Source organism: Cavia porcellus, unplaced genomic scaffold (assembly GCF_034190915.1).
Source record: "Cavia porcellus strain 051 isolate PalLab524CR breed Dunkin Hartley unplaced genomic scaffold, mCavPor4.1 scaffold_17, whole genome shotgun sequence".
In the NCBI taxonomy this organism is placed as follows: Eukaryota; Metazoa; Chordata; class Mammalia; order Rodentia; family Caviidae; genus Cavia; species Cavia porcellus.
This window is the reverse complement of record NW_026947500.1, coordinates 29845490-29872599: the sequence shown is the minus strand read 5'-3', so window position 1 is coordinate 29872599 and position 27110 is coordinate 29845490. Positions and strand designations below refer to the sequence as shown.

The 27110-nt window shown below is 57.9% G+C and overlaps 1 protein-coding gene and 1 long non-coding RNA gene across 6 annotated transcripts; one reads left to right on the top strand and one right to left on the bottom strand.

Annotated features, from left to right (window-relative positions):
- Positions 1 to 3302: 3302 nt before the first annotated feature.
- Positions 3303 to 25507, top strand: Slc22a18 (solute carrier family 22 member 18). Of its 5 annotated transcripts, XM_013150881.3 has the most exons (12): positions 3303 to 3413; positions 4025 to 4161; positions 5558 to 5759; positions 9396 to 9493; positions 10268 to 10428; positions 10701 to 10833; positions 18259 to 18377; positions 19323 to 19430; positions 19884 to 19984; positions 22977 to 23078; positions 23231 to 23351; positions 25270 to 25507. In XM_013150881.3, the coding sequence occupies exons 3-12, from the start codon at positions 5619 to 5621 to the stop codon at positions 25455 to 25457; spliced, it is 1272 nt and encodes a 423-aa protein (XP_013006335.1). In that variant the 5' UTR covers positions 3303 to 3413; positions 4025 to 4161; positions 5558 to 5618; the 3' UTR covers positions 25458 to 25507. The 5 variants fall into 5 exon arrangements, with proteins under 5 accessions (XP_013006335.1, XP_013006336.1, XP_013006334.1 ...); XM_013150882.3 differs by lacking the exons at positions 3303 to 3413; positions 4025 to 4161 and adding an exon at positions 4275 to 4290; XM_013150880.3 differs by lacking the exons at positions 3303 to 3413; positions 4025 to 4161 and adding an exon at positions 4717 to 4834.
- LOC134470920 (uncharacterized) lies at positions 11708 to 16918 on the bottom strand. The gene is made up of 2 exons (XR_010040180.1): positions 16727 to 16918; positions 11708 to 11982 (listed from the first exon to the last, which is right to left on the bottom strand). It is a non-coding gene; the product is annotated as an uncharacterized LOC134470920 (long non-coding RNA).
- Positions 25508 to 27110: the final 1603 nt, after the last annotated feature.

Genomic DNA, 27110 nt, shown 5'->3' with positions numbered 1-27110 from the left:
GGCTCCTTATGTACGAATGAGTTCACTGAATCCCCGCAAGTACCTAAAGGCAGGTAGTGTCAGCCCCGCTTAGCAGATGGGAAAACTGACTCATGAGGACAAGACCCTTCCTGTACTAGTAAAGCTAACCTGGTAGGCGTGGACTGCTGAGCCCTGCATGTCACCTCCGGGCTCTGTTTTAAACACGAAATCCCAGTATGCATGCTGGCTGCTGGGGGCTTTAAGATCTTGCTAAGCCCCAACTTCCACTGTCCTCTCCCTGGGGGACACCAGACTTTGAGTCAAGCCAGTGCTGAGCCTTTTCTGGGTTTTATCCATGGTTCCTCGGCATTACCAAGGGTTTGCAGTCCAGATCTTTGTCTGTCCATGCATCTACTCAGGAAGCATCTTCCTGTGCCCTGCCCCTTCATGGGCTTCCAGGCAGAGGGACGGGAAGAGAAATCAGTGCTCAAAGCAGCAGAGTAGACAAATGCAAGAGGCAAAGGGCCAGTTGCCTGATGGGGTATGGGACTAGCAGAGCTTTGAGCATGGCACTTCGTTCTGAACCCCACAGCGGGGAAGGGGTTAGCTGGTGAGAGAAATGTTCCAGGCGGAGGAGACAGCATAGTGGGCACCAGCGGCAGGGTGCCTGGCCAGGGCCCGCTCAGGCTGCCTTGGTTTGTAATTGTGCACTCCAAATCCAGTAGGAATGCAGATACAGGGCCCAGAGCCGAGCAGCTACATCTGAGAACAAAAGGGGCGCCCGTGGGTGTCTCGGAGGCTCACCCGGCCAGTCCAGGGTGCTCAGAGAGGAACACAGCAGAGAGCTGCTCGTTCCCTTTGCGATGCCAGGTCAGCTGCCCCAGTGGAAAACAAAACGGCCTGGGTCTCTGAAGACAAGCCCCCAGAGACTCTGTTTAGCCTCCAAGGATCAGAGAGGGGAAAGTGACCAACAGTCCTCATTGGCTCCCTCAGACCGCGCTCCAGGCCTCCCCCAAAAGCTCCCAAGGTCTGCAGTCTTCTGCCTCACACTGGACACCTCCTCCATGCAGCTTGACATACACCTCCCGGCAAAGCCTTTTCCCTCTCATGTGTAGCCACCAGCTAGCACGAGCCCCTGGAGTGCAAGAGGCATGTCCCACCACATCGGAGCCCAAGGCTAGGCCACCGGGGTGCTCTACCACCAGGCCCACCTGCACATCAGTACCCAAGGTGGACCTCAGCCTAACAGGGCCAGAGCCAGGCTGCGGCCTAAAGCCCAGCCACAGATGGGTCCGAAACCAGCTTGCTGCTAAGACGACAAGATCTAGCCCCAGGCCCCTCTCCTAGAAGCCAGACTCCCCAAACTCCCAACCCCGCCTGCCTGCCATCCCCCTGAGGCATCTATGGGCCTTAGGCTGGGATCAGGGAATACTGGACCCACAATCCGAGATTCAAGTGATGGCCTTCAAGATGGAGGAAGAAACTGAGGCTAGGCCCCCCGAAGTGTCCACAGCAGGCTCAGGTACCCCACACCCTACAATGCTATGTGTCTCTCAGGACAGATCACTATCAAGTGTAGGGGTTGGAACTGAGCACCCTGAGTGGACTGGATCGAGGTCCATGTGCCTCCTTCTGGCCAAGATCTGAAGCTGCATGGCCACATTCACACCAGAAAGGAGCGTGTGGGCAGAGGATGGCCAGAGCTAAGCCAGGGCCATACCAGGACCTGCACTGCTGAAACCGGTGGATGCTCCTGAAGAAGTGACATTTGAGGTGAGTCTTCAGGGATAGTAAGGAGACGTTATCAGGTGCGTGCGCCTTCCAGGGGCACCCCTGCGCCCCTCTCCCCACTGCAGGGTCACATATTCTTAAAATCCTAAACTTTTAAGCGCATATGTCTCTGTTCCATTTGCCACCAGCCACTCTCCCATTTCTTGGCTCTCTTTCATGACAAAAACTTCTCAAAGGAATTGTGCACACCCCCCGCTGCCCTTTCCCCCAGCTTTTGGCCAACAGAGCTCCATCAGAGTCATCTGTGACCTCCGGGCTCGAAACTCAACAGACAGCTCCCAGCCTCCACCCCGCTCCTGGGCCCAGCTCTTGCAGTTCCCCTCCCTGGCCATTCCCAGGGGCCTCCTCCTGTGTGGGGTGCGGACTTGGCCCTGACCCCTCTGCTCTTGGTCCCCTCAACTCTGAATCATCTCTCCTGTGTGGGATCCTGAATGTCACCTCCACGTGTGCAGCTCAGCCCACAGCCCAGGCTACGGGCACCCTGTCCTCTCCTGGACCTCAGCTCCACCCCACCCCCAACAACACAGCAACCTTAAGCCCTGTTCTCTGCCCCTGCTCTCTACCCCAGTTATCCCTGTGGCTAATGGCCAAGTAATCTCTCTGCATACACACAACCCACCAGGGGGGCTCCTTCCCGCAGAGAGGAGTGGAATCTGTGCCTTGCTTCCTCCAGTGGACCCGCATCCCAGTCCCTGTCCCCTGGACCCTGACAGAAGCCTGCCTGCATGTGGCACCCATCACAGGCATGAGCACGCCAGCACCAGCCCCCGCTGGGACACAGGGTGGCCAGGACCCAGGTGCACACAGTGCTCGCAGCAGGCATGTTAACAAATCAGCACACTCACATCCATCAGCGTGCTCACTGTGTGTCAGTCCCACAGGGGCCATGGGTGTGTGTCACCTCCCCCCTACACACATGCTATGACAGACCAGGGGAGGGCGGTCAGGGCCTGGCACAGGACCTGCGCACAGTAGATGGTCAGTGTTTCTTTCTTTTTCTTTTCTTTTTTTTTTTTTTTTTTTTTCTGGTACCCGATCAAACTCACGACCACATGCTTGCAAGGCAGGGGCTTATGCCACTGAGCTAAATCCCCAGCCCCTGGTGGTCAGTGTTTCTAAGGTGCTTTACAGCCTTAGTCTTCCATCCTGGTAGTGTGGGCAGGAACCTTGGCCCCAGCATGCAGCAGACGAGGAGATCCTGCCTAGGACACGTGGCCCCATCCTATAGTTCCAGCCCCTCTGGGACCTCCACACTGGATGTCTGTCCCACCTCACCCCCATACCTCGTGCCCCAGCCCCTCCACTGTTCCCAGTTTCCTGAACACCCAGGCTGGAGCTAAGCTTGTGGTCAGTCTCCCTAGCAGAAATTTTCCCTGGGAAAATGCAGAGGTTTGCTGAGTGGCCACATGAGTGGTTGGTCGCACTGGCCCACAGCCAAAGCTACTTCCTCTAGAAGCGGAAGTCTAAGGGTTAGTCTAAGGGTCCAGTGTTCCCAGTGCTTCTCTTTCCTCTTCCAGCCAGAAGGGAAATTTTCCACAGTCCCTCACAACCAGGAAGTTTCCCCACCCCTACTGAACCATTCATGTTACAAACAAAAGCTAGGATTTCTTCTGCCCAACCAGTTCCCTGCCACCCCTGCTTGGCACCAGAGGGAGAGCATGGTAAGTGGCGCCTTCCTTCCATCCCAGGAATCCAGGGGATCCCAGTTCTCCCTTGCCAGACTCTGGGCAGTTTCCGTGGCTCACCCAACCCCTTCCTGCATATTCACCCTCCAAGCCCTGCCCAAGGGTCCTGGGAGCCAGTGATGGTCCAACCTCTGGCTAGGCTGGTGAGGAAACCTGACCAGTCAGTCCTAGGGAGTTCAGAACTCCTTGGGGACAACTCCTCACCCCTGCCTGGAGCACAGAGCCATCTCGAGCTCCAGTCTTCCCCCAGGGCTCCTGAATGGGAGACACCCTGAGATTCTGGTCTCCCAGACTCTTCTCCTCCCAGACCAGCCCTTCTGTGCATCCTTCCCAGACACCTGGCTGGGCCTGCCTTGGCTCTGGACTCTGGGCAGACCCATCCCCCTCACATATAGGGGAGAAGGGAGACTGAGCTGGGCAGAGGACCTGGGACCGGCCCTCCTCCTATGCGGACATCTTTCCCCCATTTGCACTGTTTGATTGGACCCTTCCTCCCACTGTGCACTGTGCCTGTGAACAGACGTCCCTGGGGACATCATGGCCCTGCCTGCAGACCTCGGGCTACCTGGCTCTGCTCCTCTCTCCAGTCCAGGGTCCTGCCTTCGCTGCCGCTGAGCCGAGATCAAGACATGGAAGCGGGACAGTGGTCCTGACACTTGGCCACGTTCTCAATGAGCATTTGGTTACCTAGCAACCGTCAACTCTCTGGAGAACTCTGAGAAGGGTGCGAGGCCTGGACCAACTGACCCGGGGGGCCCTATGTGCTCCCACGGGCTCCAGCAGGGCTGGCGTGGGAGCGAGATGAGGTCTCATGTACCTGTGTAGCATGCATAGCCGGTGACCCCGGGCAATGGTATGGGGACATGGCAGCAGGATAACACTGGGCAAAGCTAGTCAGGTAGTCCTCAGCAGCTCGTGGACTGCGGAGGGATCTGAAGAGGCGCCCAGCAGGGCGCCCCCTGTCCCTCCTCGCAGCAGTGCAGGCCCTTTGGGGGGCACCCGGCCAGACCAGGGTCTCCCTCCTTCTTCTTGCTTCTGCTTTTTTCTTCTCCTCGGTCCCATGCTCCGCCTTCCTTCGGCCCCTAGGCCTGCAGGAGCCTAGTGCCTGGGCGGGCAGTGGGCGGAGAGGTGGGCGAAGTCTTTGTGGGGGCGGCGAGCTGGGTGCAGCCAATGAGTGAGCAGAGGTCAAAGCTCCGGCACTCCCAAAACTAGAGCGCGAGGTGCGGGCAGGGCCAGCCGGGGGCGGGACCAACCGAGAGTGGGGCGGGCCCATCCTGAGTCACCCCCAAAAGGGCGGGGCCGGGCCTCCCCCCGGAAGGGCAGATATACTAGCCACCTAGTCTCCCGGAGGGCTCACCCCACGACAACCAGAGTGCAAGTCTGTCCAGTGGAAGCAGGTACTGGAGATCAACCCGACGCGTCCAGCCCTGGGTCCTGAACCCCCGCCACGGGCGAACCTCGGCTCAGCTAGTCTCAGCGAGTCACCCCCGAAGAGTGTGCGGGAGGCCCGCTTCCCAGGCCACCCAGCACTGGAGAATGGGCAGGGTGCTGGCAGCTCCCGCGGCTCTCCGTGCTGGCGCCCCGCCCCGGCCCGGCCCACCTCACCCCAGCCGGTCCCCAACTGTGGATCAGGTGGCCACTGGCAAAACGTGGGCGACCTCAGTGCTACTGCAGAATCGTGTTGCCGCCGGTTGTGGGGGACAGGCCCCAGCCCAGTAGCACTAGAGGCCCCTTGCGCTTTGCAGATCCCAAGCGAAGGACACCACAGTAGGACTAAGAAGGCCACTTGCACGGAGCCCCAGTCAGCTCCACGTTCCTACAAGGCGCCACCTGAGCCGCAGTCTCTCGGCCCGGGTTTCCTTCTAAAATGGGACACCTGCAGACTGAGCTGGCTTCCGCTTGGTTGGGGGGGTGTGCTGTCTCCCCTCCTCCTCTGGTGGGGAGACCAGGACTTGTCAGATGCTGGGGGAGGGCAGCTGACCCAAGTGCAGGGCGCTGGAGAGGCTGGGAAGGGTCTGTCCTCTCCCACTGTCTTCTCGTGGGCGCCGCCGGCCTCCAGCCTGGTGACTCAGCACCCTTGTCCAGACCAACACGACTTTTGCCCCTTGTCTGCTCCCCAGGCTCTGCCAGCCTCCTGGTCAGTTCCCTCTCTCCCAGGCCTCTCTCGGGAGCCCATCCAGGATGCAGGGAGCTGCGGTCCCCAGATCCCACCAGTCCCCCAGCAGGCTGGGCGCTGTGGGCCGACAGGGTGTCATCCTGCTCACCTACCTGCTGGCCGCCGTGGAGCTCACCTGCCTCTTCATGCAGTTCTCCATCCTGCCGGTGAGTAGCCCCGCACCCGGCCAGCGGCCCCCAAGTCTCTGCCACTGTCCATCTCCTGATGGAGGTGTGATGGGGCAGGGAGCCCTCCTGCTGGAGTCCACAGCCCCCCTGAGCTGAGCACATTAAGGATGCTGAGTCAACCCTCATTGCATGTCCACTGCTCTGGCTGCCAGGCACCCCAGGAACACCTCCGGGAGCCCCAGCGCCCTCCCGGAGCAGCAGCCCTGGAGCTGTCACTTCTGCTCGACCTCCACCCGGGACCCTTTGCCCTAACTGATCCTCTGCCGGACACCTGTGTAGCTCTTGGCCAGGCTGTGCACAGGCCTCTGAGCCGGTGCCCCCTCCAGAAGCCTTCCATGATTGCAGCTGCCGGGCACCACACCTCATCCTGCTTCCTATTTCCTCACTCCTGATCTGCTTGCCTGTGTATCCTATTTTGTGTGTTCTCACTATTGTTAAGTTTCGCTCTCCTGGCCGGGCATGGTGGCGCACGCCTTCATGTAATCCCAGCACTTGGGAGGTTGAAGAAGGAGGATCACTCAGAGTTTGAGGCCGCCCTGGGCTACACAGTGAGTTCAAGGCCATCCTAAATTGCATAGTGAGACGCTACCTCAAAAAAAAAAAAAAGTTTCTTTCTCCCCCATTGGAATGTGAGGGCAGGGACTTGATCCAACCAGTTCCCTGAACCCAGCCTGGCTCCCAGAAGCCCAGTAAGCAGTCATTGTTGGCTGCTGGTACCCACCTACCTTCAGTTCAATCTCCCTTTTTACTTTTGTTTATTCATTCAACAAACATCTTTGGAACTGGCCCTTAGGGTCTCAGCTTACATGGACAACAACCCAGGGAAGTGTGGAAAACTTAAAGCCTCTCCCAGCCCAATGATCTTTTCTGTCTAGTCTTGTTGAGGCAAAGGACCACAGCCATTTCTTTTTTTGAGACAAGATCTCCCTTAGTTTCCCAAGTTGACCTTAAACGTGATCCTCCTGCCTCAGCCTCCAAAGTAGTTGGAATTACAAGCATGCACCATTTTGCTCAACTGCAGATGACCTCCAAAAGTCTCCCTGGAGATTCCATAGGCTCAGGCTTAATGACATACTCTGTGCTGCACTTGGGGCCCACATGGAATGGGCCTTGACCCCCAGGGTGGTCAGCAGGCCAGGCTGAGCAGAACCCAGAGCTTCACAGAGGCCCTGAGTGAGGTCAGATTCTCACTCACATCTTCTCAGAAGTCGAAGGCCAGGAACACCTGGAAACGAAGTCCCACATCACCAAGAAACAGGCCCAGTGAGTCTGCAGCCTCCGCAAGCCCCGGCCATGCAAAGTCCGGCCAGGCCAGGAGCCTGTGTGTCCCCCAGGCCCGGGAATCTGGGTGAGGGAGCGAGGCCAGGCTGCCCAGCCCTGGGACCTCTCCCCACTGTTCCTCCCAAGCCCAGCTCAAACCTTGCAGATGACCTCCAAGCCTAGGCAGACGCTTGAGCCTCCTTGTCATAGAAGAGTGGTGACTGTCCCTCTCTCACTTACAGCCCTGATGCAGGAATAGGCAAGCATGTGCACCCTTGGGACTGCATGAGTGGTGTCACTAAAAACATAATTCAGGGTTAGACTGTGCAGTGGAAAAATAAATGTTAGAGAGGCCAAGGGGCCTGAGAGCCCAAGGACATGAGGCAGTTTTGGGGTCAGGAAGACCCCGCTGAGAAGTTAACATTGGAGCAAAGGTTCAAAGGATACTAGGGAAGCACAGCTAGTGCAAAGGTCCTGGGGTAGAGAAAAAACAGTTCAAGGCAGAGAGGGCCACATCAACCAAAGGCTAAGCTAGGACTCCAGGATGGTGGTGACTTGGGGAGAAATGAGAAGTGCCTGGGGTCCCAGTGTGCTGCTGATGAACTGGATGGGAGCATGTTAGAAGAGGAGGGGTGATCCTAGGCACTTGGGCCTGCACCCTGGGAAGGATGGGGAAGAGCCAGCTCTAAGAGGAGCCAGCTGGGGAGGACAGCAGGCCAGATCTGAGTTTCAGATGGTGCAAGGCTGCAGGTAGGAGTGTGCCGGAAGCCTAGGACAGAGGTCTGGGACTCTAGTGTGGCCACTGGCAAGACCGTCCCTGGCATGAGGCTAGGCTTGAGGTCAGAGTCAGCAAGAGGAATGCACAGGGGTGACTGAGACAGGTGGGGGGCCCAGGACAGTATGACAGTATGGAGCTCAGGGCCACGGAGGAGGGAGGAGCTACCGAAGCAGACGTCACTGAAGTAGGAGCCGCCCTGGGCCGGCTGCTTGCGGGGAGCAGCGCAGCAGTTAGACGTCCTGCTCCGGCCACAGGCTGCAGGGCAGTGAGCATTGCATGGTGGGAGCCCCAGGAAGGGACTGTGGGGAGAGACGGGAGAGGAGCTTGGGGAGCCCTGTCCTTGGGGTGGTGAGAGGGTGAGAGGATGCCCAAGGGGAGGGCAATCAGGTAGGTGGGTTTGGGGTGGGATTTCAGCTCTTCACAGCAGCAGAGGTGGGGAGGGGAGGGGAGAAGGAGGGGGAGAATTCGGAGAGAGAAGATGGAGTACAGCAGGATCCGAGGAGAGGAAGGAGAGAGGACTGGGGTGTCAAGTCCACAGACCAGCAGACAGGGTTCAGGCTCCCCCAGTTAGAGTTTCCAGGATGAAGCCTTAGGGTTACGATTAGCAGAGAGTCTATGATAGGGGGTCAAGAGGTTACCGGTGGTCCCTGGGACTCCAGCCACATGGGCAGGGGTGGGGAGCTTTGGGGAGGGACAGGTGTGAGATGAGGGAGCTCACTGTCTTAAGGTTCTGGAGACTGGAAGCCCAAGATCAGTGTGGCTGGGCTGAGTTCTCTCTGAGACCAGTGGCGATGGTGCTGTAAGGGTCTTTCCTCCTCCTCCACCTCCTGTAGGCCTGACATCCCTTGGCTTGTGGCTTTATCTCTCTAGTCTCTACTTCGTCTTCTTACTTCTTTTCATAATCTGTGTCTGTGTCCAACATTCCCCTCCTGAAAGACAGCTACCACATGGGATTGGGCCCATGTTGGAATCCTAATTTAGTCTGAGTACCTCTGTGGAGACCCGGTTCCCAACTAACGTCACATTTTGAGGTGCTGAGGGTCAAGGCTCCAACTTAGGAATTTGAGGAGACATATTTCAGTCATAATAGGTAGGATCACAGGAGGGAGAGATAAGGTACTCAGATGGGGGCATTAAAGTCACAGAGAATGTGGGCAGGGTGGGATTGGGGCCTGGGGACCTAGGGACTTCTCTCTTCTCTGGAGGGACACCTTCATGGCCCTGTTCTCCCTCCTGCATCCTCCCGAGACAGGCTGAGGACTGGGCAGCGGGCCACCTCCTGTGGGGTCATGAAGCTGCTCAGGAACAAGCTCTTCTTGGCCAGGACAATGCTATGGTCTTCCCATGAAACTTGAATGAAGTTGTAGAGTTGTAGACATTTCAAGTCCTGCAGAAGGGGGGTCAGCAGCCTCTTGGGACCACCACCCCCCTTAGGATCAGACAGGAGTTTTTGTGCCTTTGTGGGAGGGACCCCTCCAAAGGCTATACTGGCCCACGAACATCAGAGGCCATGCCCTGTGCTCTCTCTCATCTCCGCCCTCTTCGGATTCTTCCCCTGTCCCCTAAATGTGTTTCAGTATCTGTCCCGAAGACTGGGCCTGGATTCTGTCACCTTTGGCTACCTGCAGACCACCTTCGGGGTGCTTCAGCTGCTGGGTGGACCTCTATTTGGCAGGTACGGTGGGAAAGGAGATTGTGTACCCCTCGATCCATGATGATCTGCCCCCCCCCAAGAAGGTGTCCTGCCAGCTTCCCTGCCAGTGGACCCCATGAAGTGGCAGCCCCTCCTTTTCAGGCAGGCAGATGATGTGCAGAAGGGCTCTGACCTCTTCTAGGCACTCAACTGTCCCAGCCCACGGTAGCCACTAATTGTGATTTGTGGCAAGAGATAAGCAAAGATCTTATAGCTGCCATGTCCAACGCACTGAGCGGGGAGCCCCACCACCAGCTTTACTGCAAAGATAATTCTGGAGGTCCTGCAGGAGCGCTCCTGGACCTGAGTGCTGCAGGAGCTCTGGGCTAGAGACAGGACAGCAGACGTCCTCTGGCCAGCCTCACTGCCACAGAGCCGCACAGGGGAACGTGGCCAGGCATGTCTGAGGCAGAGGGACCTCACAGGCTTGACCTTGTGTTTTCCTTAAGGACAGCAGCCCCGCTTGGCCCTTAGCATTCCACTGTTATTTCCATAGGGGTTGCCAGCCCCCCAGGGCTGGATACCCCCAGCTCACCAAAGTCACACCTGCACAGTCCCACATGGATAATGGGGAAACTGAGGCTTTCAGAGGTTTGCCCCAGGAGGCTCTGCAGCCAGCAGGGGCCCTGCCTTTCCCAGCCACCACAGTATGCCCATCCTCCCCCTCAGTCCTGCTCCTCCAGCCCCAGAGTTGGGCATGGGGAGGGGGACCCTACCTGGGGATGCCCAGGTTTCTGACCAGTCCGGTGACCCCAGGTTTGCAGACCACAGCGGGGCGCGGGCAGCGCTCTCGCTGTCCTTCCTGGCGGCCTCTGCCTTCTACCTGCTCCTGGCAGCAGCCTGCAGCCCAGCCCTGCCCGGCATCCTCCTGCTTTTCATCTCCCGCCTGCCCTCAGCCCTCATGCACTCGCTGCCAGGTAGAGGGTGAGGGCGGCAGGGCGGGGGTGGGGACTCGACCACCTGGGCTCCGTGTGTGGCTTCAGGAGGGGGTTGTCAGGGGTGAGCTGGAGCAGGCTTTGGGGTAGAGGGGCATTTGGGATTGGCAGATAGGGGTGCTGGGGACTTACCCCGGGGCAGGCAGATCCAGGGGGAGATATGAGGCCCTGGCTTGTCCTCAGCTTGGATCTGGGTCTGCTCCGGAGTCTGCGATGCGGTCCAGCCGCTCAGATCCCATCCCGCCCGCCCGCAGCCGCCCAGATGGTTATCACTGATCTGACTGCGCCCGAGGAACGGCCTGCGGCTCTGGGCCGGCTCGGCCTCTGCTTTGGCGTTGGTGTCATCCTCGGCTCCCTGCTTGGCGGGACCCTGAGCACCTGGTGCGGGTGAGTGGCCAGAGCAAGGACCAGGGTGGGCGGTACCAGTCATCCTAACTGGTTCTGCATCGCTCTGTGCTCTGTGTGAGCTACCAAGCCCACTACTTCCCTGCGCCTCAGTTTCCCCATCTGCAGGCGGAGTGGGTTGGTCCAGCCTGCCACGTGGGTGGGGCCCTGACACAGTGCGCCAGACAGGAAGCGAGAGTCACGGCCTTGCGCTGGTGTCTCCCAACTGCCCAGATGGGCCAGAGCTGGGGAGGCTCTCGGCCACCCGTGGACTGGGCCGTCCTGCTACTCAGCCTCACCTCTCCGTGCTTTCAGCTAGGTATTGTTCCTTCCCAGCCCTGCCAGGAGGCTCAAAGGTGGCTCTGACCCAGAGAGGGCATCATGGCAGGGACCCCTTTCTGATTGCCCAGTGGGAGCCAGGAGAGGATCTGTGAGTCGCCTGTCAGCGGGGCATACCCATGTCCTCTTCTCTGAAATCGCGTCCTGTTAAGAACTTGCAGACTGGTGAGGGTATTCATGGGTTCATTCCCAGCTTTGCACATGGGGCTCATCCCAGGCCCTGTCCTGCACCCCGGATTCCTCTGGACTGGAGAGTCCTGGATGATCACTGCCAATCCCTGGATTCTGCAGGGGCTGATTTCCCCTGGGGACTCCCCAGTGCCCCAGCGATAGTGAGGCAGCTGGGGTGTTGGCTGAACCTTCCTTTCGGTACCTTCCTCTTTGCAAGGAGATCACTGGCAGGGAGGGATCTCACAGCTTCTCCTACCATTTGTGTCTGAGCCTGGATTTGATGGCTCACTAACGTTTATTAAGCATCTATCGATTCAGTGCCCCTGAGATTCTAGGTTGTAAGGTAGTACGGAGCATAGCATGTCCCTTGAGTGAAAGGCGTTGCTGTAATTTCAGATTGGAACAAGTAGTATATAACAAGGAATAAACCAGATAGGCAGGTGGGCACCAGGTACCCTGTGATGGTGTTTGAGTAGACTTGAAGCAGATGAGAGGAAGCAGAGAGACAGCATGTGCAAAGGTCCTGGGTGCAGCATGAGGAGGCCCAAGTGACGGCTGGAGGGACTCAGGCCAGACCGTAAGCTGAGAAATGTGCTGAGAGGGAGCAGAAGTGTCCAGGTGGGATGTCCAGGTGGGGAGGATCTGTGGAACAGAAAGAGGAGCTGAGCAGTGCATGCCGAGGGCCCCTGGGGGCACAGTCAGGATACTACATATTGGGGCACCCCTGATAAAGCTACAGAGAAGGCCTGGAGGGAGGCAGCTTTGGGATTTGATGATGGGGAGAGGCCTACGGGGGACAAGAGCTGGGGAGCCCCCATCTCTCCGGGATGGAGTGCAGAGAGCTTGCGGGTGGGGGCACCAGCTGGTTGCAGTGCTGAGTGCAGGAGCCTCCCGGGATGCTACTCCATTCATGGGCTGTGAGTCCAGACAGACAGGCTTACCTCGGGTCACACACCTGATGTCCTGGGCAAGGTGGGGTCCCTCCCCTGTGAATGGGCCCGCCTCCCCTATTGGCTCCCCGATGCTGCAGAACAGGGCAAGAGTGTGCGGCGGGCAGCGGCAGGAGCAGGGCCCCTTGGCCTCCTTTCATTTCTAGATCTGAGCCCCTTCATAACCTCCACGTTTATAGATTTCAGGCCGAACTCAGTATTTCCGCCAATGGGGAAGAAACTGAGGCCCAGGAGAGGGGGCTGTTCAAGACCCAGGCCTGGGACTGTATGTAAAGTAGAGTTGGGGTCTCCGCTGCATACCCAAGGCAGGGACCACTGGAACTCCCCCATGGCCAAAGCTGACCCCCTCGCCCTTTGTAGCTGGGTGCCCAGAGCAGTGGGAGAAGCATTAGAGGGACACTGTTGAAAGCTGTGTCCACCCCAGACCTCACCCTGAGTCATACTGCCTCACCCCTACTGCTTTTGAGGCCAGCACAGCTGAGCACTGGCCTGGTCTGATTAGCAAGGTGGCCAGAGGAGGTAGCTCCAGGGCCCGGATGCCCCATGGCAAGGGCCAGCACCCTCAAGCAGCCTGAGGGCCCAAAGCCTGCCAGGCTTCCTCCACCTCTCAGAGAGAAATTAATGATGTGAAGGTCTCCTGGGCTGCACCCTCTGTGCCCATGCCTGCATGTCACATCCCCCTGAAAGGCTCTCAGCTGTGCCCACCCCAGTGACCTAGGCAGCAGGTGGGAGGAGGAAGTGAGTTTGGCACTTGGGCCTGCGGGGGCAGGTACTAGTACAACTGGTTTGGGCCCAGCCTCGGGCTGGGAAGCCAGGCTGCCCATAGAGGGAGCCCAAAGCCACTTTGAGCACACATGCCAGCAGGTGGGATGGCTCTGTGACTCACTGTCCAGAACCCCAACATCTCAGATCCTGGGACTAGGGGAGGGGCCTCTACCACCCAGCACAGGTTTATCAAGCCCTGTCCCATGCCTGCCCCTGTGAGGTGCATCTCAGGCCCCCTGCAGCTGGATGGAGTGGAACTCTTTCTCTGGGTCCTCATGAGATGAGGGCCCAGCAGCTGGGACCGAGCCTGTGGACAGGATATCCTAGCCTATTCAAGAGGGCGCAAGGGACCTGGGTGACTATGGCCCAGTGGGAAGGCACAGGTCCAGAGGGGCGATGGGGATAGGGAGGACTCTACCTTTGCTTGAGTGTCCCGGTGGCTAGCACTGAGCAAGGGGATAGTGGGGCTGCAGTGACATCGGTAATAAGGTGCCTACTTTTGGGGAATGGGCTGGCGGATGGGTGCAGCATGGCTGCAGGTCCTATGGGAAACTGAGGCTGCTGACTGGGGTGGGGAAGTAGAGGAAAGAGGCCAGGCCAGGGAGGGGCCATTGAAGCCTGAAAGAGTCAGACTGGATCCACTGAGGGTGGCACCGATAGAACTTGCTGAGGATGGATGTGACAGTCAAGGAGCACCCTAGGTTTTGGCTGCAGCAGCTAGAAGATGAGGAGAAGGAGTGACCAGGGCTTGGCGTTGGACATGTTGGGTTTAAAACACTATTAGGCATCCAAATTCAATGCCAAGGGGCAGGGAAGAAGCCAAACTATGTAGAAATAAATCTCAGCATCTGGGTGTGGTGGGAGATGTCTGCAATCTCAGCTCTCTGGGAGGCAGAGGCAGCAGAATCACAAGTTCAAGCCCAGTGACTTAGTGAGACCCTGTCTCAGAATAAAAAAGGGCTGGGGGTGTATCTCGTATCTCAGTGAGAAAGCTCTGAGTTCAATCACCAGTGGTGAAAAAGAAAGATAAAAGGAGAGGGAGGATGGGGGAAAAGAAGGGTGGAGGAAGCAGAGAGAGTGAGGTGAGAAAGGAAGGGAGGAAGGAAAGAGGGAGGAGAAGGGAGGGCGGGAGGGAAGGGGAGAGGAAGGAGAGAATCAAAGGAAAGCGATCCTCGCTACTGACAGGAGCAGTAACTGCATGAAGCGAGGATTAGCAAATTATGGCCCCAAGGTGCCACCTGCCTGTAAATACATTCAAAGGATGCAGCGCATTACCTGCTTCTTTGCATGTGGCTTACAGCCACTGTCATACGCAGGTGACAGATTGCTTAGAGCTTGCACTAGCCAGACTCAAGAGGGATGGGCTGGTGAGGCGTAGGGCTCAGAGCAGGCTGCTAGATGGGGAGATTTTCCGATGCCCAGAGCTGGAGGAGACCCACCTTCCCTGTCTGCAAGGGCCACGGCTGGCCGTGCAGCAAGTCACAGGCCCAGCCGTCCTAGCTCTCAGGCCCCAGAAGTTTCTGTACACACAGAGTGGCTGAGATTTGAGCAGGGACCGCCAGCCTGGTGAGAATGTGAGGGCCGGGCTGGGGGAGCATCCAGCCACAGACCCTGGAGCTCAGGTACCCCGTGAGAGTGGCCACCTGCTGGCCCTTCTGGGCACCAAGGGCCCATTGTGACCTCCAGCCCCGAGCTACACCTACAGAGCCTGGCACGACTCAGCATACCCGTGCCCGGTGCCTGAGGCCACAGAACAGGAGCCTCCCTAGCCCTGGGACTTTACCTCCCACCATTGCATCTGGGCAAGGGACAGAAAGTCTTCTGCTCTGAAGAGGTTTCTGCACCCAGACACAAACACTGCCTGCTCCCATGGAGGTTTTTTGGTTTGTTCACTTGTGTTATTGGAGGCAGGGTCTTCATGTAGTCCAGGCTGGTCTCAAATGAATGTGCAGTGATCCTCCTGTCTCAGCCTGCAGGATGCTAGGATTATAGGCATGCTCCACCACATTCCAGCTCCCCTGCAGGTCAGTGAGAACATTCAAGTTCTCCTGCTTAGGATTTGGGACAAGAGTGACTCAGGGCCAGCCAGGCAACCTGCCTAACACACGGCTCACTGAGGTCATGCCACTGTGTGACCAGACCAAAACTAGGCCTGGGGGGGAGAACAGAAAGCCACTGTGACTCTGAGTGCTGAGAAGAGAGACAGGACAGCGAGCCCAGGGACAGGGTGGAGTGGAGATGGGATGGCCTGAAGCTGGGTGAGCAGTTCTGTAGGCTGAAGAAAAGCCTGCGTGGAGCCTCTGGGCAGGAGAGAGCTGGCAGTCCACTTAGAGCCCTGCGTGGTGGGGTAATAGAGGCTGGGGGGCACTCAGCTGGGACAGGTTGAGGGGAGAGGCCTTTGGGACCTGGAAGCAGGAGAGGGCGGTTAGGGGTAGTCTCTGGATTTCAGGCATGGTTCTAACCCCTGCACTGTAGGGTATGGACCAGGGGGAGCAGGGTGACTTCTGTCCCCGGCTGGATGTCCAGTGGCTTTTTACTCTTGCTCCTCACAGACCAGGGGTCCTGTGAAGCTAGAGTCCCATGCAACCCCAGCCCGTCCTTTTGCTAGACAAGAAAATACTGCCCAGCCGGGAAGCCCTCGCCATGCCTGTGGATTAGCTCTGGAAGCAGGCATCTCAGCAGCTACTGTCCCCGCTCAGAGCCAGTGGGAAATGGGCCAGTTTGGTGAGGAATCATCACCCAAGAACTGGGCAGGAGCCCAGACCTGGTTGGGCAAAGGGACGGGGGAGCAAAGTCCAAGTGGAAGAGGCCCAGGGCAACCTGCCACCCTGCTGACGGTGTCACAGACTGGGCCCTGGAGATAAGGATGGTAGACAGCAATCACTGCCTCTGCTGTTTGCCCGAGGTGTGGCTACAGGTGCCAAAGGCCTCCCTGGGCAGTTGGCGGGCAGGATATAGGATGGGCTGGATGCCAGGATGGCCGGGGTGCTCTGGGTAAGAGGGAAGGATTGAGTCCAGCCCTCATTTGCACCTGAGGAAATGAGGTCACCCAGCAGAGGAGCCAGAGAAGGAGAAGGGACCGGACTCCTGGGCCTGGCCATCTATTCAAACAACAGAAAGGGGTGGCAGTTGGACACAGACAAACTGCACTATCCCTGTTGGTATTGCCTTGGCTCCGTCTATTTTAAAAAGTGCAAAATGGGAAAAAAAAAAAAAAAGGAAAAGGAAAAGAAAAATCCAGGCACAACCTGGAGTCTCACCTGGGGTCCGGTATCACCCTGCACCCACTGGGTCCCAGTGCATTGGCACAAAGTCCCTTGGGAAGACATCATGCTGTGCAGTGAGGCACAGAGCTGGAAGGGAATTCTGAGGGAGAAGTGTGTGCCCTGAGGCCCCGAGGTAGAGGCCGCCCTGGGAGAATTTCCCTTCTCTTCTGGTTCCTTGTACAGCATTTCATTTTGCTGGGGGGAAGAGAGTGACGCCGGCTTCCCCAGGCAGCAGCTGACTTTGATTCTGGGGGAGATGTGGGCTCAGTCTCCCCTCAACCCCAGTAGAGTCCCCCAGCCCCACTACCCACCTTTCCCAGGGCAACACTGGCCCTTGGTTTGCTGGCCACCGTTCAAGGGACAGGCAAGATCCAAGGAGAAGGGGCCTGGCTCCCTGCCACCTACCCTCACTTGTCACCAGCTTCCCAAAATAGCCATCTGAGTGGCTGCCTCTGCTCTTGGCGCTTCCGGGGCATCTGGCAAAGAAAGCAGGTTTTGTCTCTGTCTTGCCAGCTCTGAGCAGTGACGTCTGGGCTGCAGAGGCCAGAGTCCAGAAGAAAGGCCCTTCTCTCTGGGGCCAGTCACCAGCAGAGGGTGTCTCCTTGTTCCGCATCACTTCCTGCAGCCCCTGGGGCTCCAGGAGGCCTCACTTGGGTCCAGTGCCCTCTGTCCCTTTGTGCCTGCTGGTTAGTGGAGGGGCACATCCCTGAGGATCCCTGGCTGCAGTTGTCCAAATACCCCATATCCTGGGCAATGGGCGTGAGGGCAGAGTTGCCCTGGGTGTGTGGGGGTGGCAGCAAATGGACCCAGGGAACCCCTCCCACAGGAGCCCAGCTGAGAAGCCAAGGCTGGACAAGGCTTGGCCTCTGTTTTGATGTGCACAGGTTTCAGTCAGGACTGTGGCAAAGGGGTGCGTGTGTGTGTGTGTCCATGTGTGTGTGAATGTGTGGATGTGTGTACAACCGTAGGGAGGACTATGGCCCCCTTGAAGGGGCACTGGAAGCTCATGGCCTGGTTTGGGAGTTCAAGGGCCATCCCAGAACCCTGACCCATCATGCCTTAGGATCCACATCAGGGCAGATTTGGAGATGCTGGGGAGGTCTGGAAGAACTTGGGCTGTCCTGTGAACAGCTCTCACATTTGACCCTGGACCTTCAGTGCTGGGTCCACCTCAGACCCATCTGCCTGCAGGCCCAGACTCTGACCATCTTGTAAAATGAGTCCCCCACAGAGGACTGGGGGCAAGCTGGGGAATAGGGCCAGGGCCTAAATGAAAAGGACCCTTGCTAGGTGAGTAGAAGGAGGTGGGCAGTCCGGCTTAGTGGCCTCAGCCTGGCTCATGCATCTACTTTGCTCCCGTCTGGGACACACTCGGCTTGGGCTTTAGAGGTAACAGTGAGTGTCAGAAAGGCCAGCTCCAAGTGTCTGTGTCCCCCAGGGACAGGACCTGCTCTTGGAGAGTCCCAGCTGTTTGGTGACTCCTGGTGGCAAGAGTGTCATGGGCAGGAGGGAAGGTGGTCCTTAGCATGCGTCAGAGGACTCGGAGGCTCTGGATCGCCAGGTCCCCTAGGCCAGGGGAAGGGAGTTTCTGAGGGACCCATCTGTCATCACTGGTGAGGGGGCTATGTGACCCTTCTGTTATGCAGTCAGGCCTTCCCCAGGGCCACCTATGCCGGGCCATCTTCTAGGGCTCACCCTGGCCCTGGGCATGTCCAGCCCACCCAGCCCCACACCTCTCCCACCGCTCAGAGTCTTGGGGTCCTGTCACCTCCAGCCTTGGAGCCTAGGGAAGGCCAGAGAGGCCAGAGCACATCTGTTCCTCTGTCTGTCATCTAATCAGTGTGTCCCGAGGGTCTCTGGGGGACCTGGATGGCTGAGACTGAGCATCTGTGGAAGCTGAGGACCATGCCCAGGAACCCACTTCATTCTTCCTGCAGGCTTCACTGTCCGGCCGTTGTAGCTTTCTTGGCCAACGTCCTGGGAACAATCCTCAGCTTCACCTGCATCCCTGCCAGCACCAAAGGGGCCAGTGGTGGTGCCCAGGCTGCCCAGCCAGGTAACCCTGCCACATCCACCTGCAAAGGCACCTCCCTATCATCTGCTGAGCAGCGTGTGCTCCAGCCTTGGGGCATGGGTACTATGGCACCCAGCTGGGGCCACCCCCCCCCTGCCTCCTTTGAGCCCTTCTTGATGCCAACACTTGGGGAGCTGAGCTTGGTGTGGTCAGTGGTGGAGGCCCAAGGCCAGGGAGGACTTAGGCACAGGGCTAGACAGGCCTGGGGAAGGCCAGGAAGGACACAGCACAGGGCAGGGGGCTGAAGGATTGCTGAGACTGTGAGTCCAAAGTGATGGGAGGGTGAGGGCCAGAGAGCACTGGGCAGACCTGGGGGCCAGATCAGGGGCAGTGTGAGCCAGAGGGGCTCCTCAGAGGGATCCCCTCCAGGATACCTGTCAGATGGCAGAACCCTGTGGCTGAGAACTCATCTGAGGTGGGTAGACCCCAACCTGAGAGCCATCTGGGACAGGAAGCCATGATAGCCTGACCGAGAGAGAGAGGCAGGGCTAGTCCCGTGGGGGAGCAGAGCCTGGGAGGACCAGAGAGGATCCCGGGATGAGGGAATGGCCACGCCCAGCAGGGAGACCTAGAACACAACCTTAGGAAGTGCCCAGGTGCCAAAGCACGCTTTGCTGGGCATAGCCACCTTCTGGCCTGTCCTTGTCCCTGGCCTGGCTGGGAGTAGATGCCCTGGTTGGGGGAATCAAGACTTCCAGGCCAGTTTACCTCAGAGATAACACAGTGTCTCCCAAGCCCCTTGCAGAATTCAGGGTGGCTGGGGTTGGTAGGAATATGACAAAGTGCCCCATGCCCACCCTGCTGGTGCAGGGGGCTGTGGAGAGTGCTCGGCTCCCTCTCTGGCCAGAGTGTCCAGGGAGGGCTGAGGTCTACAGCTGCAGCCAGGCCAGGGCCACCCTCTGTTCTGACCTGTCCCTGGGTGATCAGGTGCACCCAAGCCCAGCATGTTCGACCTGAAGGCCATCACCCGCCTCCTGTTGCTGCCCAGCGTCCGGCCTGTGTTCTTTGTGAAGGTGGCCTCTGGCTTCCCCTCAGGTGAGTCTAGACTGCTCTCCCCAAGGGCATCCAGGGCCTGGTGGCTGAGGATGGAGATCTGTGGCCATCACACCTCCCATCTGCCCATCTAGTTAGGACATCAGTTGCAGTAAGTTGCAGTAAGAACCCAAGCCCCCACTTGAGTGAAAGGAGCCTTTGCAGGCTTTTAGGACTAGGAGGCCATTGCGGGTTTTGGAGTCAGGTGTGCTTACATGGCTAGCCTGGGTCTCCCTTTCCAGCTCCTGGTCTCTAGCCCAGCAGTCCCCAGAGGGCCACACTCCATGCCAGCATCCCGGTAGAATCTCAGAGAAGAGCCTCACTCGCCCAGCCACTGACCAGGGCCCCAGATACCCTCACTGACAAGGGAGGTTCCCTTCCAGGAAGCAGGAGGAGGTAGCATTGTGATAGGGGTGTGGAGACACCCAAATGTCCCTCATTGCCCTCTCTGCTCAGGACTCTTCATGATCATGTTCTCCATCATCTCCATGGAATTCTTCCAGCTGGAGGCTGCCCAGGCCGGCTACCTCATGTCCTTCTTTGGGATCCTCCAGATGGTGAGCGGGGGTCATGGCACAGGGTGCACTGCAGGGTGTGTAGGAGGGTGATTCACACAGGAAGAACCTTGAGGTGTGGCCGGCTTGGTTTCCTGGAAAGACCCCTGCTGCCCCCCCCATCTTCTGCATCTGTACAGGTGGCCCCCGCCATATCAGAACATTCTCCCACCGCGGTGCACCCCACCTGCGGTCTCAACTCTGAATGTGGATGCAGACTTAGATCGCTGCCCTGACCCAGGCCCGTGCACTGACACCGTCTGCCTGGGAGCCTGTCCGGGAGGGGCGGCTTGTCTCCGTGGGAGGCTGGTGAGCCCTTGCAGCACTGGGCAGCACATCAGGGCCATGGTCAGCTCAGTGCATCTCTTGGTGCTGAGCAGTGGACAGAGCAGGAAGAGACGAGCACCTGCAGATCCCAAGGGTAGCTGTGTTGAGGGTGGCTGCATCCTGCCCCGGAGACCCCCAGCATTTTCCAAACTCTCCATGCAGTTAGAGGCGGTGGGGAGGGCCAGCACCCTCTCTGCCAGTCCCCCAGAACCCCCAGTTCCTAAGCCCCCCCCAACCTCTCCTGGGCATCTGACCAGACCCTGGTGTGCTGGAGACAGGTGGTGACGTGCCGCCAGGGCTGTCGCCAGGGCCACGACGTCTGCCTGACAGCCGGCATGGGAAGGGCTATTCTGGGACCAGCAGAGGAGGGGCTCTGGGTCTCTCCGGAAGCGTGTGGCATTCCTGGCACCTTCAAGCCATCTGCTCCCTGTGCCTGTGGGCCCAGGACTGGCCTAGACCCTGGCGCTAAAATAGACACTGGGAGGGGCTGATCTCTGCTGTGGGCGAAGAGGGCCACTGCTCTGAGACCAGCCCAGAGGGGCCACCCGGGTAGGAAAAATAAAGGATAAACAGTGCCCGTGGTGATAACCCAAGGTTGGCAGTCACTGGAACCTTGTTTTAAACAGGTTGTTCCTAGCCTCCCCCGAGCCAGGCCTCTCCAGCCTGAGGCAAGTGGGGTCTGCAGTCCCCTGGGGACTGGAGGTCCCTGGGCAGTACTAGGGAGAAGTCTGGGCCTGCATGGCTGCCTGGCGCTGCAGCCTTTGTCCGTGGTGGGATGGTGAACTGGGAGAGCTGCAGGGGGATGGGACAAAGAATAGAAGAGCGTATTCCCTGAGACTGGCCTCCAACTCTTGCACCTGCAGCTCCCTGGGAATCATTTCCAGGTGTTGCTCCCACCAAGGCTCCCATTGGGCGAGGGGAGTGGGCCAAGGCTAGGGCAAGATGACATGCCCCCCGCCAGGCTCGCAGACCTCTGTCCCCTAAGAGACCTTTGGACAGAGATCTATGGTGGCCCAGCTCCCTGCCCTCACTCATGGCTGTTCCTGGACAGCAGTCATTCAGAGAGCATTGGCAGGGGCAGCACAGAGTATGGGGTGCTGAGTGGGGCCCTCGGTGATGGGGAGGCATCCGTCCCCACCCCATATTGTATCCAGAGGTCCAGAGGTCCAGATGTGTTGCTTTAGGTGGGGCAGGTGAGGAGGAGTAAGGAAGCTGTGGGGCCACCCTGCTAAGGGCTGGGGACAGGTGCAAAGGCCCTGAGGTTAGCTGACCTGAGTAGACAGGACTAGGCTTGGGTGATGTGTGTCCTGGTTTCCTCAGCTGGCTGGATTGGACTGAGAAGAGGAAGGACTCCTCTGGCTGGGGCTGCTGTGTAGAGGAGGGGAAGGTGCCAGAGCAGGGGTGCCTTCAGGTTAGGTGGCCATTTGGGACACGTGCAGGGGGACAATTGGGAGGGGGCAAGAACGTGACTAGCTGGCCTATTAGCTACCTTCAGTTTGAGGTGCGTAATTTGAAATTTTTTCTCAATTAATGGAGAATTGAGATGCAACTGCAGTTGGGACTGGGGTCTTGGTGCTTGTCTAAAATGCCAAGATTTTCTTCTGTCGTGGTCTAGTGCTCTCGTTGCAGAAGTATTGCACTAAATTTAAAAAACAGTGGTGCTAAGTACTTTAGCACATACCTGAATCCCAGCACTCGGGAGGCAGAGGCGGGAGAATGCTGTGAGTTTGAAGCTTATGTGAGCTGTCTTTAAAACAAACAAAACTCTAAAAAACAAATACAAAAATAAAGCTTAAACTTGGAAGTAGAATTCTTTCCCCTCCCCCCAGTACTGGGGGTTGAACCTTAGGGTCTTCACTGAGCCACAGCCCCACATTTTATTTTATTTTTGAGACAGTCTCATTGAATAAGCTGCCCAGCCTAAGTTCACATTTGTAATTCTCCTATCTCATTCTCCCGGAGTGCTAGGATTAATACAGGTGTGTATTATTGAATATGTCTCAGGATTTTTCTTTTCCTTCCTTCCTTTCTCTCTCTTTTCTTTTGAAGGATTTTTGATTTTTCCCCTTTGGCTTTTGGTCTTGCTATGTAGCTCAAACTTACTGTGTAGTTCAGGCTCAACCTCATGGTGATCGTCTTGCCTCAGCCTCTTCAAGGCTGATATTACAGGTGTGCACCACCACACCTAGTTCCAGAGAGTCTTTGTGAAGATGGATTTCCCTTGGCAGGAGTGGGTTATGCTAGGCAGGAGTGGGGAGAGTAGCTAGGCAGGTTCTTCAGGGCTGGGCCCGCCCCATGTGAGCCCGCCCTGGCAGACTCTGACCCCAGCCACCCCTTCTGCTCCAAGCCGCTGGCTGCCACTCCCCTGCTGGCCTTTGGCCCTGGGTACTTCCTGCCTGGTGGTGGGTGAGATGACCAGATCGGAAGCCTCGCCCTCGCCTGGGAGTGGCCCAAGGGTGTCCTGCTGAGTCATATCCCTGTGTCCCTGGGTATCCTCCACATGGACTTTCCAGAATTCTACCCTCTAGAAAAGAGCCGTCTCCTGAGTACCATGAGGCTTACTTAGCCTTCTGCCTGGACTCAGCTCCCACTGGGGGCCAGCCACTGTGAAAGAGCAGGTCATAGTCCAGTGTCCCCCATAGCCATCTCATCCCCTCGCTGCGTCTAGGTGATCCAAGGCCTGGTCATCGGGCAGCTAAGCCGACACTTCTCAGAGGAGACACTGCTCCGCATTAGTGTGCTCGTCTTCATCGTGGTGGGGTTGGCCATGGTGAGTGCTATGCACCTCATGCTATCCCCACAGAGAAGTAGGTCCCCGACCCTCCTGGCCACATGTGGCGATAGATGGGACTTCAGGTGGGGCCCCTTCCGGCCCTGGGTGGTGTCTGCCAATGGTGGCTCTGCTCCTTGCCCTCCTGCCAGGTGCTGATGTCCAGCATCCTGCACTTGTGCATCCTGATGCCCGGCCTGGTGTTCAGCCTCTGCGCACTCAATGTGGTCACTGACAGCATGCTGACCAAGGCTGTCTCAGCCGCGGACACAGGTCAGTGCCATGTCCTCCTCTCTGGGATTCTTCTGAGCATCCCATCGGATGCACAGGAGCCAGGTGGCCTGGCATCCTGGACTGCCACCTCGTCTTGAATCAAATTATGCTGACCAGTCCAGCACCAGATAGGGCAGGATGGGGAGGGTACTGCAGGCTGGAGTATACCTTGGCTGTGACATCTTGGCAAGATTTCACTAAAGGAAAGCTGAATGGCATTCTATGCAGGCCCCGCTGAGTACCAGTGTGGATGTAAAGGGTCCTGCTGAGGCCAGTTAGGAGGACAGAGAAATGGGCCAGGGCAGACTCGGAGCAGCATGGCCTTCCCCTCCCCCACTCTCACAAGTGCTCAGGCTCCCAGAATAAGTGCCCAAGAGATTTAGGACTTCCCAGCTTTCTACAGGCCTGGGAGAGCCCCTCAAGCAGACTAGGGGTGCCCTGATCCTGCTCCCTCCTTATCCAGGGCAGGGTACAGCTATGCACTAGCTCCTGAGGGTTGCTGAAAGTCAGGGGACTTGGGGCTTGTTCCACCTGCCATCCCAGCAGGTGAAGAAAGGGGCAGGCCTCTCCATAAGGCTTCTGGGGCCCTCAAGTCCTGTCAGGCCTGTGATGCCATGGTGGTGGGACAACTGGTCTCTAGACAGCTGGTCCCAGAAGGCTTCCTGGAGGAGGAGGCCCGCAATTCGGAGAGATTAGGTAGAGGAAGCAGAGAATTAAGCCCTGAAGAGAGAAGACTGGGTCTGGCAGGGAGGAGCAGGCCAGGCTACCAGGGCCAGTCATGCCCTAGACACCGCCCTTCCGCTGGGAAGGAGAAATACCTGACTGGGCAGTAGCCTGGGAAGCAGAGCCTCGGAGGAGGCGGTAATTGCCCATGTCTTCGGGCGTGTGGGCAGTGGGAGAGGCTGCTCCTAAATTTCCCCACGCTGGCCCTGGTGTGGGCAGGGCCTGCCAGGCCTCTGTCCATGTGAGCTCCAAAGAACCCTAAGCTCCAAAGTCTGAGAGCCAGAGACCTCACAGCCCATGGGGAGCAATCTTGGGGACATCAGAATCAGACAAAGGGTGTCTTCCTGCTTGGGGACCTAACAGACGGGGCTTTGGCTTAGTGAATGCTGCTCCCCCATGCTGTCCAAAGGTTGACAACAGCCACACATAGGCAAGTCGACCCTGGGACAGCTGGCTAGAGATGTAGAGGCCTGGGCCATTAAGCAAACTGCCTACATGCTCAGATGGCTGCCCAAATCAGGGTGAGCTAGAAAGAGGGTGCCTTCTCGCTGGGCTACAGAAGAGGCAGGTGGGGGCCCTCTCCCCTGCCCTGGGGTTCCGTGGGTCCATAGGAGGACCCTGGGAGCAAGGGAGACTGGAGGAGGGACTGATGGGCAGGAGAGGCTGTGGGGGTGACCTAGAACTGCAGCCCACAAGGGCTTCAGGACTCCCCAACCATGACCCCTGGGCCATATCGGACAGATGCTGCCCCTGGGTCCTCAGTACAACAGGCTTGGGATGGAGCTGTGTAAGCCCCTTCTTTAGATGTCCTAGGTGGGTGGCTTCCGGCTCCAGGTACAGATGCCCTCTCCCTTGGCGGGCCTGGGAGGGTGGGGCCTGCACCCTGACCTGTGGCCCCATTCCGAGGCTCCTCCCATGCTTGGGAATTTTCTGGAGCAGGGAAGAAGCTCAGTCCCACACCCGGGGAAGCACACTGACAGGGTCCTGTGCGGCTGAGGGGTCCCCAAGGACCTTTGGGTGGAGGGAGCCCCCAAAGGCAGGGATGGAGCAGGAGGTGAGGAATGTTGGGCAGGTGGGTTGCTTTGTGGGGTGGAGATGGTATCTCATGCCAACCAGGAACTTCAGAGGCTGGGACAAGGATGGGAGGCCAGGCTGGCCAGGCAATGGGTGCCTGATAGTTACCACCTTCCCCCAGGGACCATGCTGGGCCTCTCTGCCTCTGTGCAGTCGCTGATCCGCACTGTGGGACCCACTATTGGTGGCTTTCTATACCGAAGCTTCGGCGTCCCCATCTTCGGCTATGTGCAATTCGCTGTCAACTTTCTCATCTTCCTGTTCCTCTGGAGGAAGCCTGTGTCCCACAAGAAGGACAAAACTGTGTGACATGGGCCCTGAGCACACACAGATGGCCAATAAATTCCTTTGAGACCTCATCTGACCTGATTTCTCCAGGCTCCACCTGCCCGTGGGAAGGAAACGTGGGGGTCAGGGATGGAGCTTGGGGCTGGAGGATTTCCTGGAGGAGGTAGCCTGCAGCTGAGACCCAGTGCTCTGGAGAGGACAAATGACCAGGCTGCTTCCCAAACCTTTAGTCAGCCCTTGATTCCACCAACTTGTCAGTGAGAAATCGGCCTGCTGCCACCCAGACAGACTCACTCATACACAGCCCTGGGGACAGGATCTTTCTGCCCACCCCCAGGCCACAGTATGCCCTACCCATAAGCACAAGCAGGTTAGTTTAAAAGATCAGGGAAGCAAGGCTTGAAGAAAGGATGTTTTGGGGAACCCAGAAGTTACACCTCAACTCCGCCCAGACCCAGAACTATACTGCAGATGCTGCCTTGGCCCCATCTCCCCATGAGGCTCCCTGATGGAATCAGTCCCCTGGCCACCACCCTGAACCAGGAAGGCAGCAAGACCTGAGAACCCTGGAGGTTGGGGGGGGGCAACTCCAGCCTCTCACCCCCACCCCAACCTGGGCTGCCTGGAGAAGAGGCACTGGCATGGCACTCTCACCGTGGGCGTGTGAACTGAGTGTTTATTCTGGAGAGGACCAGCAATGGACAGGGACTGATGCCCCGAGACCAGGCAGGCCCTCTACCCCACACTGACCTCCTTTGAAAGAAGCTCTTAAAATGTGGAGCTCCTAAACCTTAGAATTCTGTTGTGCTCAAACTGGGAGGCACCCCAGAGAGCCAAGATTCATTAACGCTTCTGGTCTAAGACCCTAGATCAGACCTTGTGTCTCTCTGTACCCTACCAGGGGCAGGGGGTTTACTCCATGACCTTGGGTGGTCAGTCCCTGGCTAGTCTTTGCTGCTCTTTGGAGCCCCTTCTCCATTTGCAGAGGGCCTTCCCAAATAAATATATGGGATAATATTCCTTACAAGGAGTGAATTCCTGTCTGGACCCAGCACCCATCCAAAAAAGGGACAGTCGCAGTCCCCAGCCTGGCCCCTGAGGCCCAGGTAGAAGGCTTGTAATGGCTCCCTTGGGTGGAGGGTAAGTGACAGATGTTGGCCCTCACTTGTACTTCCCCGACCTTATCCCTGCAGCCAGAAGTTCCCTGGAATCAAAAGTACACACCCACAGTCCTGTTTCCTGTTACACTATCTTCTTCAGCTTGGTCATCCATAGATCTTGCCAGGGAGGGGCACATACCTCTCACACCTTGTCACCAACTTTCTAGGTTCCTGAACTTACAGCAGATGAAAATGGGCGAGGGCAGAAATTGCCACCCTGGCAGGAAGCTCAGGAAGGGGGATGGGTTTGATGAGTCCAGACTTCCAATCCCTGGTCCCAGTCCTGGGTCAGCCACTGGAGGCAGTGCCAGCTTCTCCCCTTGGCCTGAAAGCAGTGACCAGGGCTGGCAGCTGCTCTCCAGAACCTTGGGTTGGAGTCAAAAAGAGCACATGGGGACAGAGACCTTCCAGTGGGTCTGCCAGGCACTGCTGGACAGGTGGTGTGTGGGTGGAAGGTGCAGTTGAGGACAGCCACCTCCACTGGCAGCAGCTCTGGTCTGGAGGAGGTGTGCTG